Raw genomic sequence first — 20,066 nt, 5'->3', positions numbered from 1 at the left:
GCCACCCAGGTGTCCTATCTAACACTTATTCTTGAAGTCTTCCCCTTGAGATGTGATTTGGAAATATGTGGTCTGCTTGTCATAACAGCAGCTTTATATATTTTTTTTAAAGTTTATTTTATTTTGAGAGACAGAGAGGAGAGGGGCAGAGAGAGTGGGGGGGGGAGAGAATCCCAATTAGGCGCCCCCCACTGTCAACACAGAGCCTGACTCAGGGCTCAGAAAAAAGAAAGGGAAAGAAGATCCGAAGTGGACTCTACTGACAGCAGAGAGCCTGATATGGAGCTCAAACTCTGAACCGTGAGATAATGACCTGTGTGGAAGTCAGATGCTTAACCAACTGAGCTACCCAGGTGCCCCCTTATCCCATGAACCATGAGATCAGGACCTGAGCTGAAATTAAGAGTTGGATGCTCAACTGACTGAGCCACCTAGTCGCCCCACAGCTTTATTCTTAATATGAGTTATAGTGGAACTTGACTTGCCTCTGGATTAACCATCTACTGAGGTCTGCTTGATGCAAAATATGTACTAAAACTGAAGCTCAGGAAATAAGGCTGGGTTTAAAAATTAAATGACTGAAGAAATAACAATGGTGACTTCTCAGTAGGGTTAAGAAAATTCAGTTTTAATCGAGTTGAATTCTGGAAGTGGAACAACTGTAAAAAAAATTGGCATTATTCTAATTGTCTGTTTTTGACGTTGTTGTTTAGAGACTGTAAGGCTTTTGGTCAATAGAAAACTCAATAAATGCAGAACACTCCTTGGTGAAATCCCTTCCGCTCCAGACAGCTTTCCAGTATGTTGTACTAATTTAGCATCATTTAGACTATTTAGTCAGTGCTCTTAGTTGCAAACGAAATGGTGTGGCCAGAGGGAATTGACCAAAACAGTTATGCTCTTTTATTCTTATTCTGGAATAACCCAAGTCAACCCCTTCCCAAATTATAAGTGGGAGGGGGCAAAGGGCCTCTGCAGTATAGAGATAACAGGGCTGGGAGCAGTGTGGTGTAGAATTAGCGTTGGAACACCAGTCCAAAGATCTGTTTTTTTCTAATTTTTCTTCTTACTCACTATATGATCTGGATGACAGTCTTTATTGTCTTCACTAAAAAGATAGGAAAAGCATTTGTGACATTGCATGGTGCCTATAAAAATATTTTGAAAACTAGAAAGTTCTGTACATACATTAAGTAATCATGGTTATTATATAAACTTCTCCATCGTTCTTCTCACTTCCTTTCACCACTCTGGGAATCCAGATGGAATCACGAGATAAAATAGGCTGGTGCAACCAGTGCTGACTTTATGGTGGTGACAGCATTGGTGTCATGATGTCATCACCTCGTGACAACTGTAGCTTTGTTGTTCTTTGTTGTGTTACTCTCCTACTATCCTTTCCCTCCCTCAAAATAACTAATGCACCATAATCAGTGTGCAAACAGTGTTAGTCCCAGAGTAGTTGTTTGTGAGCATAGTGTAGATAATGAAACTCTTGTTTTGTTTGAAAGTTAAGCTTTTGGTTGAGTGCACTTCCTACCATGATGATCATTTTCAGCATGTGGAGCCCATTAAGCAGTGTTCGAGCTGGATTCACAGTTTAATGTGCTAACACTGCATCTGTTTCTACCCTGATGATAACACCTGGATCAGTTTAGAACTTATGTAGAAGTTTAAGATGTGGTGTAGTTAATTTCTAAAACAACTGTTGATCTTTATATGTGTGAACCCCATGGTCTTTCACATTCCAGATGAATTCACTGCCATTTGAACATGCTTGTACCTGTGTGTGCTTTCAGAATGGGAAATAAAAAACACGTGCCTTCCCCTCTAGGAGGCTTATTTGCACTTAAATTCTGATGGGTGACAATGATGAGGTTATTACTATTTTTTTTTTTCCTTTTGGGATGGATAGGAAGATGCTTTTATGTTGTATTTCTTCTAACGTTTATCAAATGTTCATCTAAAATGAATAGTTGATGGGTGGTTTTCCTACCTACTTTATCAAAACATATGAATACACAAAGTCCAACCCATTTAAGATGCCATGAGTAAGTCTTTGATTCCTCTTGGGAGCACTGAAATGGACAAGCATTAAAAATTAAAGAAAGGCAGTTCTGTTACTGAGACTTCACACTTTATCTCTGTGGCTGGCTAAAAGCAGAGTGCCAGTTCGCTGGAGCTTTGAGAAATGACTTTTCCCAATGACCCACTGCCTTTTAAAGACAGCAGAGCTTGGAGTTCCTTTTTAAAGTGCTAAATGCCCTTGGAGAGTTGCAGTACAGTTATATTCCCATTAGAAAGATTGAACTTCTCTCCAGGATGCCCTCAAAAAAGAAACCATTAGAAGACAGGACCAATAGAGCATTTGGGATGCCTATTCTGTTATCCTCACCAAGGCAACTTTTAATGTTCGTTTTTCAGTGTGAAAATCCATCTACTCTGAGTGGAGTGACCATGATAGAGACTGCCCTTGCTCTTTTTCATGAGGTGAATCACATTTCTGATCTTCTAGATTATAGAGTATAAACTCCTCAAGATTGTATTCCAGGCTGTCATAAATTATAGCCTGTTCGCTGCCCACCCGCATAGGATTGGCTTATATGAAGACCTATAAAGAGAACATTTTCAAGTATTACGTTCACTTTTTTCTTATTGGCAAAGATACAGGAAGTTTAATACATATTGTCCCGCTTTTTAGAAGTTGCTGTCTTGGAAAGCAAGGAGTTTGTGTGTGATTGGAAATGGAGGCAGTAATTCTTTTCCTACTTTGTGCAAGAAAAAATAGGGGTAGCTTACAAAAGAATAGTTTGCAGATCACATTACAATTGTTTTGTTAGAACTGGTGATCTTCAGTCCAAAAGAAATACCAAGCCCAGCTTCTTCGGTGGTATGCAACTGTTATTCTTCCAGTGAGGCTCCTTCCCAGAATATTCTAATTAGGCTGTGCACTATGACATAAGCCCTGTGACTGTTTCTTCTTTCTGTTACGCTTGTTGATCCTGTCACTTAACTTTGCTGTTATCCATCCTCCCTGATGAATTAGACTGCTACGAACATCTTTCTTGTGTTTTTAGATGGGCTAATGGGGTTAACTGATCATTCATACAGGCAAAATTTCATATTGGGGCGGTAGAGGGGAAAGGAAGAAAGGCCTGGAGAATATGCTAAGAGAAAAGATAAACAGCACCAGTAACTGAGTGCTAGATACTGACCAACATCTTAGGAAAACAAAGTGCTCTTTTATGAAGTCCAGAAAGGCAAGGGAGGTGATTTATTATAGTAACAGTCCTTTGTTAAGCACCTACTATATGTCAGGAATTAACCTCCTTATCTTAATTTTTATTTTCTTTTATCTTTACCAGAATCAGTAGGTTATAGATGAGAAAATTGAATTACTCAGCCATTAAGTTTAAGCAGAAGAATTTGAATCAAGATTAGGCTAACTCTGGTGTGTGTGTGTGTGTGTGTGTGTGTGTGTGTGTGTGTGTTCAACACATACCATGGATTTTATGAGTTGGCTCAGATAAAAGATGAATGCAGATTTTTAAAAAAGTTTTATAGTTTGAAGTGAAAAATTAGATCCCTTGTGCTTAGATTCTTTTGATTGAATACTGTCTTCCATTCTTTTTTTTAATAGTTCATGTCTTTATTTACTGTTTAATTTTTTTTTTTTTTTTTTTTTTTTTTTTTTTTTGAGAGAGAGAGAGAGAGTGTGTGAGTAGGGGAGAGGGACAGAGGCAGAGCGAGAGAGCACTGGCGGGGCTTGATCCCACGACCTTGGGATCATGACCTGAACTGAAATCAAGAGTCAGATGCTCAATTGACTGAGCCACCCAGGCAACCCCCATCTTCCAATTTTATACCTCGGTCTGCTTGTTCATTTCCGCCTTGTGCATTTATTAGCCTGGTTACTTGCATGTTGAAAAAAAATTGTTTTATTGGAAGCAGCCAGTGTGTCAGAAATTATGTTTAGTGAAGGCAGTGATGGTCACAGTGGAATAAAAATGATCCTGTGGTCTGGTTTTGGGGTTTTGGACTTAATGGAGGCTAGCTGAGTTAGCAGTCATAGATAATGGAGTGCTAAAGAAGATGTTCCTAATATCCAGCTCTTTCACATCTGACAATTTGGGCATTGGCAAAAGGATAAAATATACCGTACTTAAGATTCTTAAAGAGACATGCTGGTGCTTCATAACGTGTTCATAACACGAGACCTGAAAGATCTGATAGCTTTCATTTAACATGCAGCAAGTGTATTTTAAGTGCCTACCATGTAATTTATTTAAAGAGCTACAGAGCAAAAAAGTGTCAGGGCTTCCAGAAAACTTCCTTAATTTATTTCTTGATTATTAAAGTTTGGTCGATGAATGACATCTATGTTAGAGAGCACTGTATATTGAATGTCAATAAATTTTAATGGTGGAGCTAATATCTCCTTCTCTCATTCTTGGATGAAATATCTCATGCCTTCCATGACAAATTAGAGAGTTGCTAGAGGTTTGTGGACCAAATGTTTGGGTACTTTGTGTAGGCTCATCTGTGTTAGTTTTAAATTAGAGTGTTTTCCTCCTTGCCTATCTGTTTTTCATCAGGGATCATATATTCTTGTGTCCAAAAAGACTCTCCGATTTAGCTGTGAGGCTGATTTTATTGTAAGGATGTCTGTGTATCCTGTCATCACAGGCAACCTTGGTGAAACTTCCCATGTTGTGTGTGTATGTTGCTGCAATATGTTCAAAGTCTGATCTTTCTCAGATGTATGTGTGTGCGTAACTATTTTATAGCTGAAAAGGGGTGCAGGCTGCAAAATCTCTGCCAGAATATGTTTTCTATTATATTTTGTAATATGAAATTATAGGTTAGTTTTTGGCTTTCATAAAGCTGCCTTTTTCACCCGTCACTGGAAGACAACTAACACCTTCCTTTGACTCACGTTTTCCAAGACTCCTTAGTGTTAAAAGAAGACTTTCTTTTTGAAATGCAGAAATTAAAAGAATATGGTACAAAAGCATTTTTTATAGCTTTATTGAGTCTTGAGGGCAGATATATGGATTCCAGACAAAATGCAATAATAGACTAGGATTTTACTTTCAAATCGTCTTAGAAACACTTCTCGTTGGAGATTTATTGTACATGTGGAGGAACAGAGCTGCTTTGAAGGTTAAATGGAATAGTTTGGAGAACAGTGTTCAAGGTCTTTCTCTGCCTGGTATTAAGTGTGTGTTCTTTAACTAACTTAACCCGTCCAGCTTCAGTTTCCTCCTTTCTAGCAGGATTGTGAGGGTAAGATGGGTTAGCGTATGTGTGCTTTGTAAGCTTTGTCAATCTCAGGGTAAATATGAAATGGCGGTAGTATTTTATTATGTGTGTTTAGTTAACGTTAATGCCCCATTGGCATGATCAAGAAATGCCCCCCCGCGGTAGAGAGCATAGACAAATCCTGGCAGAACTAAGAATGAGATACCTCTTAAAGTCCTATTTATACTCACAAAGCAGTTCAACCCCTGTCATCAAAAACACAGCACCAGGCATAGTGTTGGAGAAATAAGACTTTTGTGTGGAATCTAGTTTCTCTGAAACTCTGCAGGATAAACAGGATAGTGTATGTAATTATATACAACGGTCTCTATGATATAGTTGGTTGTTTTCTTCTGTAAGGGCTGCTGGAACAAAATCCCACAGACAAGATGGCTTAAACAACGGAAACTTATTTTCTCTTGGTTCTAGGAGGGAAAAGTCTGAGATCAAGGTGTAGGCAGGTTTGGTTTCTCTTGAGGCTTTTTCTTGGCTTGCAGATGGCCACCTTTTTTGCTGTGGTCTCATATGGTCTCCCCCACCCCCCATGTGCATTTCTAATGTCTTTTTAAATGTCCTTTTCTGATAAGGGCACCAGTTAGATTGCATTAGGACCCACCATAATGGGCTCATTTTAACTTAATTACCCTTTTAAAGGCTTTATCTCCAAACATACTCACATTCTGAAGTACTGTGGCTAGGGATTCAACATACGAATTTTTTGGTGGGAGGGGGGGCAGGAAGCACAATTTACCCCATAATGCGGGGAGAGCAGTGGATGAGGAATTGAGATTTGGATTCCCTTGTGGGCGGCTCTGATCTTTACTTATGCCATTGCCCAGGCAAGACTCTTAACTTCTCACATCCATATCTGCCCACATCCATTTACTTCCAGGGTGGTGACAAGGATTCAAGATCATCATGAACCTGAGCACATTTTGTGAAGTGTAAAAGCATGATTCAAATGCAAGGTGGTATTATTCCATGAACACCTGTGAAGGATACAGTGGCAACATGTGGAAATTTTTAGGTAGGAAAGACAAAGGATCATTGCAAACATTTTGCTAAAAGAAGTTTTTTTTTTTGGCTATTGTCTTTGGCTACAGGAGAAGCATGGATAAAGGAAGGTGACGTGGTTAAGACTTAATTCAGAGAAGACAGGGGTTAGGATAACAGATAGGCCAAGCATCTGGACATTGCAGCACGAAATGTCTTTCCTCCCCCAGTGCCTGTTTTCCTAGAGTCTATTAGTTTCTTGGTTTAAACTCCGCCCCCCCCCCCCCCCCCCCCCCCCCGCCCCCAACTTCCATGGCCTGTCAGTACTCAGGCTGAGAGCTCTTGGTGGGTTCATAGGCAGTGAACTTTTCACTTTTCCTGTTTACCTAAATGAAGGTTATAGCTTCTCCTTAAGGATGTGATTTTTTTTACCCAAGGTAATACTTGAGTAGTTGGGATAACTACCATGTCCTTTAGTATGTGTTCTGAAATTTGTAATTTTTACATACAAAGGCACGTGTTTTAATTGAAGAGGTGTATTCTCAGTTTGCCATTCCTACCTATTTAGAGTGCATTTGGATAATCTAATCCTTAAACACAAAGATTACATCTTCTTTTATTCTGTGAAAGCACAGAGAATAAGGCCATGCACAAAAAAAGATGTTCTTGACATCTTCATGGTTATATTTGTATTTGTTTTTGGAATCTGGGACCCAATAGAGACCATTCATTTTCCGATGCTTTGAACTTCATTAAAAAAGTTATAATCTGACATTTATTTCTTCTCTTAAGAAATAGTGAAACATTTGTAATTTTTTGTAAATAAAAAAATTATAAGGAACCAGACATCCTTTAAAACATCACTGATGCTCAAGACCCCATTGTAAGGAAGCAGTATGATATATTAAAAAGGAAAAAAAAAATTAATCATCTTTTTATAGACCTATGGATTTATGAAAACATATGAAACCAAAATTCATAAATGATATAATGTAGTATACTAAAGTGGTTCATATACTTGAATTAACTTTTTGGAACAAAACAGCTTCATAGTACCCCTTCTGGTACTAATTTCAAGTCTGGAAAAATAGAAATAAGGATATTTTCATTAAGCTTTTAAGTTGAGGCTCTGATTCAATTTAGTACAGTGTGAAGGAGGGGAGTTGTGACTATAATATTTTATTATGTCAGGATGGCATGATATGGACACAGTGAACAAATCATTGTATAGAAAAATATTAATATTTTCGTCATGCAAATTGCAAGGCACTGAAACTATTTTAAGGTGTTAAGCTAATATTAAAGTAGAGGATTCTTTTAATCAGTGAAATTAAATGCTTGGAGTGTGGTGTTCCTGGTAATTTCAGGCTGTTAGTTTTGGCTCTAATCTCGCAAAGTGCTTTTCATATAAATACTTTAGAAAACATCTTTAGGCATCTATTTGATTTTGAAATGAACATGTTTCTGGGGTGTCTGGGTGGCTCAGTTGATTAAGTGTCCACCTCTTGATATCTGCTCAGGTCATGATCTCACCGTTGTGAGGTCAGGCCCGGGTCCAGCTCCACACTGAAGGCAGAACCTGCTTGGGATTCTCTCTCTCCCTCTCTCTGCCGCTCCCCTGATCATGCTTGCATCCTCTGTCTCTCTGTCTGTCTCTCTATCTCCCACTCTCAAAACAAACATTTTTTGAAAAAGAAATGAGCATTTTCCCTTTCAATGAATTATTAATTAGCTTTCAGGGGCGAAGGTTTTTCTTGGCTATTTCCTATAGAAATTCTGAAAATGACAGCATTGATTTATTTGAGGAACTATAGATACTTGGAAAATATTTAACCAAGGTTCCTTCTCTGCATTTTCTCCCAGTAAGAGAAGGCAGGTGTCTGGGCAAATTCTAGACTTGGGTGAGGAAGAAGCTGCCTCATCTGAGGACGCTCTAGGAGACTGAATCTCTAGCAGCTCTGGGCTTAGGTTACCTGCAGCCAGGACTGCTTTTAATTAGAAACTTCTTTTTCTTTTCTTTTCTTCTCTTTTCTTTTCTTTTCTTTTCTTTTCTTTTCTTTTCTTTTTTTTTCTTTTTCTTTTTTTTTTTTTTTTTTGCTGCGGAGACCATGGTGGGAAGGGCTGGGGAGTGTTGCTGTGTTAGATGAAGTTCGTAAAACTCCTTTATTGCTCATAGGAAAAACTCCTAAAGGGATGGAAGAGGGGTCCACGAAGAATGTTCCTTTAGTAACAAGGCTGAGCATTCTTAGACTTCCTTTGCACAAAGCAAGCAATTACTGGTGGCCCTGTCCCCTGGATGTCTGACAACAGCCGTTTATTATTCCAGCAGCCTCTTTTCATTCAATGTCTACAGGGTGGCAATTAAAAAAAAAAAAAAAAAGAAAAGAAAAAAAATTGAAGTGCCAGTTGTTTAGCACATCACCATCTCTTCCACTGAAGGGTTTACAATCCTAGTGGGGCGGCGGCAGGGGGATGGGGTGGACACCAAGATAGCCACTTTAATAATGTGTTACATGTGAAATGATAAATTCATTCTAGAGCTTAGTGCCTTCTATTTCTGCTGGGACCTAGAGACCTAAGTATGCTCTTACCAGTCCAGCACCCAACACTGAAATTTACTTGCCTACCTTAAATTTCTCAAGGAATCTGAAATACATTGCTTATCCCCAAACTAAGACGGACTGCAGATGTTATAGTATTTCTCATTCCCCCATCCTGTTAGCCAAGTATTTGCATATTAACTGGAGCTTTCTAAATATAATGGCTTATCCCTAAAGGACTCTAATGAAGGGATTATAGGTTAAGTGGCAAATGAATGCCAAAGACATTTGGGTAAGCCAATTAACCTGATGGTTTTTCACAGTTAATTATCATTGAATGAGCAGAGGTTAGTGCCCAGAGTGAGTGAACTACTTTTAGATGAAATTGATAATTTCCTATATACTTGAAACAATGAAGAAGTTTTAAAAGCACTTTTCCAGAAGGTGAGTGCAGTTTATTGGTACCAGTCATTTCTAGTTAGACTTCATCAGAAATATATCGAATGCCTACTATGTGCTAGGCTCCAAAGGATAAATTAGATGCCTTTCTACTTCTTAAAAGTTGACAGTGCATTGGGGGAATAACAGTGCATTGGGAGGTTCTGGCAAGGCAATAGCCAAATCAAACCTGAAGACCGTTGGGAGAGTGATATCCAGCTCAATTCCCCTCCATTCATGAAGGACATTAGTACAAGGCAGAGTAATGCCAGTGCTTCCTGTTGCTCTATTCCTCAAACTTCACCCCAGCAAACTAACCTATTGTCTTTTCTCAGCTCCCAAGCTCACCGCTTTCTGACCCGACTCATGGTCTGTGAGAATATTGACCATCAGCCTGGCAATGTCTTTGCAGCTCCCTTACTCCTTCATGTAACTCCTTCCATGCTTTTCTCTAGGAAGCTTTGGATCTTCTAACACTGTTGGGAGTCTGTTTTGTTCTCCTATAGCGGTAGGGATTTCATGGTAAAGTAGTGTTTTTCGTAGTACAGTGAAATTGTCTGTACACTTACTTGCCTCTTCTACTAGGCTGTTTCTCAAAGTTGATGGATCTATTTTGCTCACCATTCTATCTGCAGTGCCCTTTATGTAAGTGTCTAGTCTATCACTGAATAAATGAATATATATATGGGTGAGCAAATAATTCTCTCTCTCTCTCTCTTTTTAGTAAATAATTTTCTTATGACAAAATTCCTTTTTTGGGGGGGGGCAGTGATTTTCAGTTGGGGATGGAAAAGGGAATATCAGAATTACTTGTGTCCCATTTTCAACACGTTGATTTCCTCCTGCTCCTTCTGAAATATCTTCCACATATCATCCCATTTAGGAACCCTGTTAATTGTATTAAGAAGTCAGAGTTATTAATGGGAATGTGTTAGTACTCAATGTCAAAATTAAGCATATTTGCAACAATAGCTGTGAACGATGTTGGGGGAGACTGTGGCACCACAAATGAGCATGGGGGATTGTAGCATACTTGGACGTATGTAACTGAACAGCAGCCCTGGCAGAGGAAGGAAAGGAATGACTTGAGCAAAGGCCTAGAGGCTGGGAAGTTAGGATGACATTGAAATACGTATGGAGAAGTAATGGGAGATTGGCCTAGAAGGCATAATGGGGATGGCTATGAATGCTGGGCTGTGAAGGATGTTTATTATGGTAAGAAATAGGGCATGATGAGGGATTTTTGTGGAGTAGAGTAGTGGTGTTAGACTTATATATCAGGAAGTTTTTCTCTCTCCACAGCATGTGTATAGTGGATCAGAGCGGGAAAGAAAGCAGTCAGGGATAACTATTGAGTTCAGTTTAACAAATATTTATTATGAGCCGAATATGCGTTGGGCACTGGGAGAAAACATAGGGCCTGATTCCTTCCATGAGGGGACTTAACAGCCTAATGAAGGAAAGAAACATGAACAGGCAGTTTTAGTAAGCATGTTAAAGCTGTACAGGCACGACGTAATGAAAGCTCGAATGAGACTAGAACAGAGAAGTTAAAGGTAGATTCAACAGAGACTTGCATGTTGGATTTTCTCTGAGGTTCTGAACAGTGTTAAAATATTCTTAACCAATTTAAAAATGGATGTAGGAGCAAAGAGAGAAGGAGCCCTCATGCACAACCTTGATAACAGTGTTGGAGGAATGATGGTACTTAATGAGGGACTTGTATGAAAAAGGAGGTAGATGGTGGGGAAAAGTACTGGGATTTGGTCTCACCAAGTTAAGATGCTAAAAGGGCAACTAACAATATCGGTAAGTCCAACATCCTGTTTTGTTTAGCACCCTCTTGGTTGTAGATGTCCAAATGACCATTCAAAGTGACTCATGAATAAGGAGCATTTACTGGTTTATTTAACAGTGTTATTAGCTTCAGGCATGATGGGATCCAGCTGCAGTAGGAATGGTCTCTTTGTCTCCTAGATCTGGGCTCTCTGGTGTTGGCTTCATACCTAGGCAGACTCTGTTTTCAGGGAATTCTCTAGCAGCCCAGTATTTCATCTCATTCTCAAAGAAGATGTTCTTTCACAGTAGACTCTTGGGGTTGTATTTGACTCTGATTGAACTGGCTGGCTGCTAAATCAGTTGTTGTGGCCAGGAATGAGGATGGGGGACTGTAGTACATTAGTTGGCCAAATCATCGATGACCTTTCATCAGGAGGTAAGGGCAGCCTCACCCTATCCAAATGGACTAAAAGTCAATGTGGGTTATTCTCAAAAGAAAAGCAAAATAGGACACTGTTAACTAGAAGGGGCCCCAAACCACAGCAAGTATCCATTACACAGGCTCTGTAATTTTCAAACATTTAAAGTTAACATTGCTTCGTTTGATCTTCAACATAACAGTTTGTGGGCAGTGCTATTATCTGACAACCGTAGGTAAGGACCCTGAGCTTTTGAGAGACTAACTGGCCAAAGGTAGTACTCGCGGTGGTAGTAAAGGAACCAGGATGTCCTCACTCTTCCTTCCATTCAGGTGTGGAGATCAAGTGGGCAGTTGGAAGTGGTGGCTCATGAACAGCACCCAGACTGGAGACACAGCTGGAGAAGGCAACTCTTGAGTTGGAGATGTTGGAGACGATTGACAATAGAGGTGGAAAGTGTAGAGAGAAAGGTCAGGGAACAGAACCAGGAAAGAAACATCCATATTTGGGAGAAAAATGCGAAGGAGATGCTAGTCAAGGAGAGTTAGAAAGAGGTAGCCTAAAAGGGAGGAGGAAACTCAGGAGACTAATGTGTTAAAGACCAAAGGTAAGACTTCATAGATGTGTATTATCTTGGGAGTGTCACTAAAGCTTAGAGGAATTTTAAGTGAGATAGATACTCATGACCATGATCCGGAGATTTTGAAGGCTATAAACATAATGAAGGCTAGCAGCACGTGCTTGGTGTTGATGGTAATACTAATACTAATAATGATAGCAGCTAACATATAACATATATGATGTTATATATACACATTATATTACATGTAACAATGTACTTTCTGCTTACGGATTTACTCCTCACAATGACCCTGTAAGACATGTATATTTATTATCCTTATTTTACAGATGAGAAAACTGAGGCACCCTGGACCCTAGTTTCATTGGCTCTGGAGTCAATTTTTTTTAACTTCTGCAGTTCACTGTCCTTCCAGGGCATGGACAGGCATCCTTGGGTAGCACTGAAGTAGGGCAGGTTAACAAAGGTCATTCTTTTTCTTCTCTCTCTTCTAGAGACAATTTCAACCCATCATTTGAATTTTTTTTTCTTTTTTAATTAAAAGTTTGTCCTCTACTTACCTTTCAGTAGAACAATTGAAAACACTTTTGGAAGAGGCTGCCGTTTGATATTTGAAGAATGGAAGCATCATTTCTGCTCTGATGGACTCGTGGTCATTTATGTGGGTGTTTGTGACTGAAAAGGTCAACGGACAGAAAAAATAGCAGTGAGAGAAACACACACAAGGACAGTTAGGATGGCAGTGTCACACCATTCATCAGTTTTACAATAGTGTTGGCCTTTGTCAACATTTCCTAAAGGAAAAATCATAAGGCAGCAAAAACAAAGAGCCACAAATGAACAAAACTGGAACAGGTTAAGACCTCCTTGAAGACTTGAGGGACTGGATGTTTTTGCTTCGAAAGACAGTCTCTCAGTCATGTGTTCTCTGGAGAATTCTGCCTGCAACTGTTTCTTTTTCACATCTGCTGCTCCGATGTTCTTCACCTTTCCCGGAGTGGAAAATTTCCTAATTCCTTAGTGTCTTTCTGAATTTTCAACACCAATTCATAGCAGTAACCTAAGAAATTGTATCAGTCTGAAAATTTGTTTTGAGTTAAGGTTTTTCATTAGCTGAGAAAGAGCAGAAGTAGTTTTGCCATTTCCATTTTGGACTCTTGTAAGAAAATGCAAATGGGTGAAAATCTATTATGCTTCGTGTTGAATGATTACCTTTACTTCTCATTTTGCTGGCAGATTATTTAGATTCTATTAAAGCCCTTTTGGTTCATATTTTTCTTAATATGATGTGAGGGATGCGTAATACATCCCTTATCACTGACTTGCATGTGTGACATGACTTATATACTAAAGCCCGGGACAATTTAGTCTTATTTCATGTCTTTTGCCATAATATTCATTGGCTAACTAAAAACCTGCCTAAGCAGATAACACCCATCAGAGAATTTTATCATACTAAAGTCTCCCTTAGTATAACATGTTTTGCACATGGGTAAAGTGTTCCTTTGCTCTTCCAATTTTGTTCCATTAAAACTGTCCCCTAAATTTTTTTCTACGATATAAATTTAGGGCTGTGTCTCAGCAAAGTTTCCTCTTATGGCAAAACTATGAGATTTGTGAATTTTGTTTTTTGTCTTGAAACCCTTGTTTTGTGAGAGTTAGATATACAGTATATCTTGTCGGCTTCCACAGATGACTAGATTTATTGCTATAAATATAAGAAATTCTGGCAACTTTGTATAGCTTTTTTAAAGAATACATGCTTCCCCCACCCACCCCACCCCCGGCCCCCAAGAAAGTCTTTGTTGCGTTGGTTATGGAGCTGAACTAATAGCATGTAGAAAACCTGGTTTGAAGAACCTGATTCTCCATCCTATATGGATCCGCCGTGAAAGGATGAAGTATGGTCCTGAACAAAACGTGCTTTCCAGCTTTCCTCACTGCATTAGCAAAGCCTTCTCCCAGAATGCTTTGCCATCGAGCTTTCTACTGCCCTGACTTCAATGGCAAGAGTGTTTCTGCATTGATATTACATAAATTCACATCAATATCTAGGTTAATGTTTAGTAGAGGCCAGTTGGCTTTTCATTCTGAATTGTTTGAAATCAGCTCTGACAACGCTGTTTGGCAGTTTGGCAGTTTTTCATATTTCTTTTAAATTTTAATTATAACCCATCAAGTCTTAAGCAGTTACTTCTGGGTTAGACTCTTGATGAATGTCATAGCAGGGTGTTTTAATTTAATGGATCCAGAGTAACATCTGTTTCTAATATTTTAAAAGCCAATTTATATGGAAATTCGTTTAATACACAGTCAATACACGGAGACTTGTAAAAATAAAAATAAATATGGAAAATCAAACCCCTGTGATATAGTAGGTCTTCTGTTAACAAAGGATTTCACTGATGGCGAGGTTCAGCTGCTACTACCTAACACCCAAGATATCACAGCTTAAGCAAGATAGCGATTTATTTCTCATACTCACAAAATGGTGGGGTAGTTAGCTTAAAGCTGGTATGGTCTACCATAATAGGGACTCAGTATTCTTCAGTCTTATTGCTGTGCTCTGTGGAGCATGACTTCTATTCCTAAGGATTCCCTATGGCCCAAGATGGCTGCTGGAAGTCTAGCTATTACATCTGTGCTTCAGCTAGAGCAAAGAGTGGGGGAGGGAGGGTATAATGCTAAGCTTTTTGCTTTTAAGGACACTTTCCAGAAGTAGCGTGTAGCATTCTGCTTATGTTGCACTGGCCAAAAAATAGTCACATGATCGTATTTAACAGCAAGGGAAGATAGGAAATGAAATAATTTTTTCAGATGACTATCTACCCAGCTAAAAACTAAAAGATCTATGAGTATGGGAAAAGGGGAGAACAGACATTGGAGAACAACAATCTGTGCCACACTGAATATTTTTTAAGACATGATTTTAATAGACCTTCAGCCTTTTATTGAGCATCTAGAAAAGTCCAACGAGTTCTCATGAATAAATAATATATGTAGAAGGACTAGCATGGTGTTTGGCTCAAACAAGATAATCATGACTACTGTTGATAGGTTTTAATTCTAACCCCCATTTGCATCTAATTTCAGAGACTGTCAGTCAAGCTGACTTTAGTAAGGGAGTTTTTGAACACCGTACCCCAGTCTTTATAGAATAGTAGCAACAACAGCTCACAGAGCCCAGATGTCATTGGCGCTAGGTCTCCAGAACACTCGTACTGGCAAAGCAGTGTTCTTTGCTTCTCTATATAGAAGATAAATACACAGTTGCGAGTGTTTGTTAGCTGTTTTCAAGGTGAAACTATTATTGTTACAGAAACTAAAGCTCAGAGAGGCTAATTGGGAAACAAGTTAAAGAAGCAGTTGAAAATGAGCATTGCCCCATCATTTGACCCCAACTGGAGTACTAACTGTTATTTCCTCTGGCTGTGTCACCTTGGATGGGTTTCTTAATCTGTTGGATCTGTTGCGTTTTCCTGTTTTTGAAGATGCTCAGGTAAATTACGGAGCATGTTTCCCCTCAGTCCAGGGCTTTTCCAACCTCGTTTTGGTAATATTCGTGTGGAGATTCCTTTGATCATGCCTGCCTCACAGTGAAAAGCTGAACCGATGGGGGCTGGAGGTTAAAGTCATCAGGTGGCTTTCTATCACATATTCTTCAGCTGTACAAATGCCCACAGCCTTCAAAAGCCCTGACATCTCACCAGGCAAGAGGCTTCTAATAATGGAGGCCTCTAATAATGTCTTGACCTCTCTCTGTCCTTCTAACTCATGTGCCTCTATTGTGTTCTGTAAGTATGGAGATGGACTAGGGGTACAGACATTCAAGATGCCACCTTGATCTCTGGAAGATATAATGGCATAGAGCAGGGATCCTTCAAACTGAACCATTTACAGGCCAACATTTGTACCTTGTCTGCATATACCAGTACTGTGGGTTCCTTAATATTTGTCTTTACATTGAGTCTTTCATTTTTAACAGCTTCATTCTGAGCAAACATCTGTGAAATCCAGCTTCGATTTGATAATTAAATTTCCTTTCAAGTACACATTAAAATAAATATATCCATTCAAATTTTTTACCAGGTTTGCCTGTGTATCTTCTAAAATACTTGCAGTGGTAGGTAGATCATCACATTTTGGGAACTGCAACAGAGTGGAAAGAGCGCGAGCCATGAAACTCTACCCTGCTGATTCCAGCTGTGTGACTTTGCTACTATTATCGATTGATCATTCTTAACCATAATTTGTTCACTTGAGAGATGTAGATAATCTGTACCTCATCATTTACTCTAAGGATTAAACAAGATACAGCCAAGGAGACTGTTACAGTGCTTGGCAGATAGCAAGTCCTCAGCGAATTACTAGGTTATCCTTCCTTAAAGTCTGTTTGCAGATACCAGGCATGCAGGCCTGTAACTGCTAGTTCTCAGAAGCAGGACACAAAGCACTTGGTATGGATGATTGCAAGTCCTGTGAAAACTCAGAGGGAGAAAGGCTGAAGCTTTCTAGAATGAAGGAGAAAAGGGAGACATTTGGATGAGGAAGAGACATTCTTCCTAGCCTCTCCGGCTCTCCCTTGGCTACTCAAAGTGTGGCCCAAGGACCAGTAGCATCAGCATCACCCAGGAGCTTGTTAAAACTGTGGCATCTCCGGCTCCTCCCCAGACCTACTGACTCAGGACCTGCCTGTTAGCAAGATCCCCCAGTGATTTGTGTGTGTGCATGAGAAGCAGTGCTCTGGGCACAGATATTCTGTCTAAGGTATATTTCATTTCTAGTAGGGAGTTCATCCTTGCTCTCAGCAGATCTCTGCACCAGGATCACCTGCACGAGGATCACTAGTAACACCTGCACTGCGCTTTGTAGAAGATGCAGATTCTCAGACCTCACATCAACCTGCACCCGTAATCTGCATCTTTAGCCCATACATTCCATGATTTTTTAAGGCCGTTGTTTGACAACTGCTGTAGTAAGTCTTAAACCACCTATAGAAACTGCATTTATTCTTCAAACATATTTGCATTTGAACAAACAAGAAAACTTTTGAGAAAGAGAGATACAGTCCTAATTGTAGTGTCAGTAAGCATTAAGGGGAGGATCTGAATTCAATCTATATGTAAAGGCTTCTGTAAGGCTCATTTGCATTAATCCTGCATACCTGGAATCCCATCATACACAGGATAACAGCTTCCCAGAAGGCAGTGTCTTAGCAATGTCATATACAGTTGACACTTGAACAACATAGGTTTGAATTGCATGGGTCCACTTATACATAGATTTTCTCAACAAATACAGTACTGTAAATGCACTTTCTCTTATGATTTTTTTTAATAATGTTTTCTCTAGCTTACCTTATTGTAAGACTACACTATATAATACGTATACAGAATAGGTGTTAATCAACTGTTCATGTTATTGGTTAGACTTCTGGTCGACAGTAGACTATTAAATTTTAGGGGAGTCAGAAGTTATGCTTGGATTTTCAACTGCATGAGGGTCGGCACCCCGACCCCATGTAGGACAAGAGTCAAGTGTATTTTCTTCTTTTCCGAAATTTTATATTTGACTTTCTGTAAACATTTTGTTTTTTTAGCCGTGCTATCAAGACTAATCAAGACCTTCTCCCAGAAACTCCCTGGACACACATTTTCTACAATGATTTTTGGGGGACTCTTCTAACCCACAGTGGCAGCCACAAATCCTACCGGCCACTCTGCACTCTTTCTTTTCGCCTGAACCATGCCATCGGAGGGCTGAATCCCTGGAGCTATCACCTCGTCAATGTCCTGCTGCATGCAGCAGTCACTGGTGTCTTCACGAGCTTCTCGAAGATACTCCTTGGGGACGGATACTGGACCTTCATGGCTGGCTTGATGTTTGCCTCTCACCCCATCCACACGGAGGCCGTGGCAGGAATCGTGGGACGGGCCGATGTCGGGGCCAGTCTCTTCTTCCTCCTCTCCTTGCTGTGCTACATCAAACACTGTTCTACAAGAGGCTCCTCGGCCAGGACTTGGGGCTGGTTCCTGGGGACAGGACTGTGCGCAGGATGCAGCATGCTGTGGAAGGAACAAGGAGTGACCGTGCTGGCTGTGTCGGCAGTTTATGATGTCTTTGTCTTTCACAGGCTGAAAATAAAACAGATCTTACCTACCATTTACAAAGTAAGTGATTGTGGGCGCTGGAGCATTGGGTTACTGAGCAGCCTCCTTGCCTGGTCCTTTTCCCCCATTTAAAAAGCAAATTTGTCCCTCTTCAAAGAGAATTTAAAATAAGCTGTGTTTTGATCTTCAGTAAGTGGAAGTGTCCTTTTTGACCTTTCCCTACTAACATGGGTTTCATTCCTTGATTGTTTTATGTCTTGGGTTTCTTATTTTCATGATTTCAAAGGGTTCTGGTAGCTGGACAGTTTTGCCTTGTAAAGATTATGCACCTTTAGTATTTATTTTTATTCATTTTTTATTTCGGCCTCAATTCTCTGTAATCCAGTAAATTGCTTATAATGTGTATTTATAAAAGTATCAGAGCTGATAATAGAGCCAGATGCTAAACTCTGTAGAGGGGAAATCCTCTGCCATTTGTTAATAGTACTTTTCCTGATCTGACTTTGGAAAACAGCCCTTCTCTCCAGTGCACTGGGAACTCAAATTCTTAAACAATGAATCATCTTCACCTTTTCCTTGTTGTACTGAATAAGAATAGAAGAGTCAAAACAGAAAGAGGTTATTATAAATTTTGCCCTGAGGCCAATTAAGGCCTTTGCCTCAGGGCTTAATATTTGCTCTTCTGTATTCCCTCAGTGCTTTCAAATGCACTGTGGTTTAAAGGTCACAGAAGCACTTTCAGATCTCTTCCACCTAAGAGGACCAGTTTTTGGCTAGTGTGTTAGGGGAAGGCATTGGACAGACAAAGCTACCTTGAGAAACTGCCTCTTTCCCATCTCCCCATTATCTCATTCATACTAAACTTACCCTTGTTTTGCCTTTTAGTTATAAAAGATGCACTTGGCCAGTGCCGGCAAATCTTGGTCCTGTTCTAGGCCAGTTCCCCCTTCCTTTTGGACACTTAAGTGAGGAGCTGTGATTTTGGATACTTACCTTGAGAAAGCAGTCAACTTTTCTCATTTTGGCAGTTCTTCCCCCTCACCCTGTCAATTCTCGATGTTACTTAAAATCAAATTGGGAAGAAATTGAAGTGAAGGAAAAATTAAGGGAAATAGAAACATTTATTTATTTTTTAATGACTTTTTTTTTTTTCTTCACTTAGTAGGCAGAGTAGTTACTGCTGCTCTCTGTGCTCTGTGGGGAAGCATAACCTTTTCAGTTAGAACTCAAGTATCAAGTGCTTAATGAAGTTCTTTTGTGATTTCGATTATATGTTGAAACTTTAAAAGAAAACTCTGGTTAGGTTGAGTTTGACACCTAAAAACAATAGTTTGAAAGTCAAATTCTTAATTTCAAATCAATTTTAATTATTATTTCTGGGAGATTTAGGGAGAGAATTCTTTTTTTCTTTTGTTTTAAAACCACATCAACAACAAAACAAGCTTTCTTGTTTTATTGGAAAGACAGATAGAATACATATAAATCATGGTCTTTGTCCTGTGGAGACTATTTGAGGACTTTGCATCGATAGCCTGTGAAACATTGTGGTTGGACATTTTACAAAATTTCCATTTTACCATCTCCTGGAATACGAAATGATTTTGATACACCAGTTCAGGACTTGATTTTAGGACCTTTTAAAGTTCTAAGACATTTTCAGTTTTCTAAGCATATTTTCAAGGACAGAGTTGCTGATAGAGACCCTTATTATAATTGTGTCCCATACAATTATTTGGGACATACCTATAATAAGAAATTATTCTTTATCTTAAGTTTATTTAAAAAAAAATAATGTTTATTTTTGAAAGAGACAGAGCATGAGTGGGGGAGGAGCAGAGAGTGAGAGGGATGCAGAATCTGAAGCAGGCTCCAGGCTCTGAACTGTCAGCACAGAGCCCGACACAGG

General features: G+C 39.4%; 1 protein-coding gene across 1 annotated transcript in view; it reads left to right on the top strand.

Moving 5' to 3' along the window:
• The window catches only part of TMTC2 (transmembrane O-mannosyltransferase targeting cadherins 2), a 400,812-nt gene that overhangs the window by 136,522 nt on the left and 244,224 nt on the right, over window positions 1-20,066 (top strand). The window contains exon 2 of the mRNA XM_019455252.2: window positions 17,650-18,220. Within this exon, the coding sequence (XP_019310797.2) occupies window positions 17,650-18,220 (571 nt within the window). The remainder of the gene's footprint in view (window positions 1-17,649; window positions 18,221-20,066) is intronic.

The sequence above is a fragment of the Panthera pardus genome, unplaced genomic scaffold (assembly GCF_024362965.1).
Source record: "Panthera pardus isolate Hobbes unplaced genomic scaffold, ASM2436296v1 HiC_scaffold_6, whole genome shotgun sequence".
NCBI lineage: Eukaryota > Metazoa > Chordata > Mammalia > Carnivora > Felidae > Panthera > Panthera pardus.
Note: the sequence above shows the minus strand (reverse complement) of the source record. Positions and strands in the feature narration are given on the sequence as shown.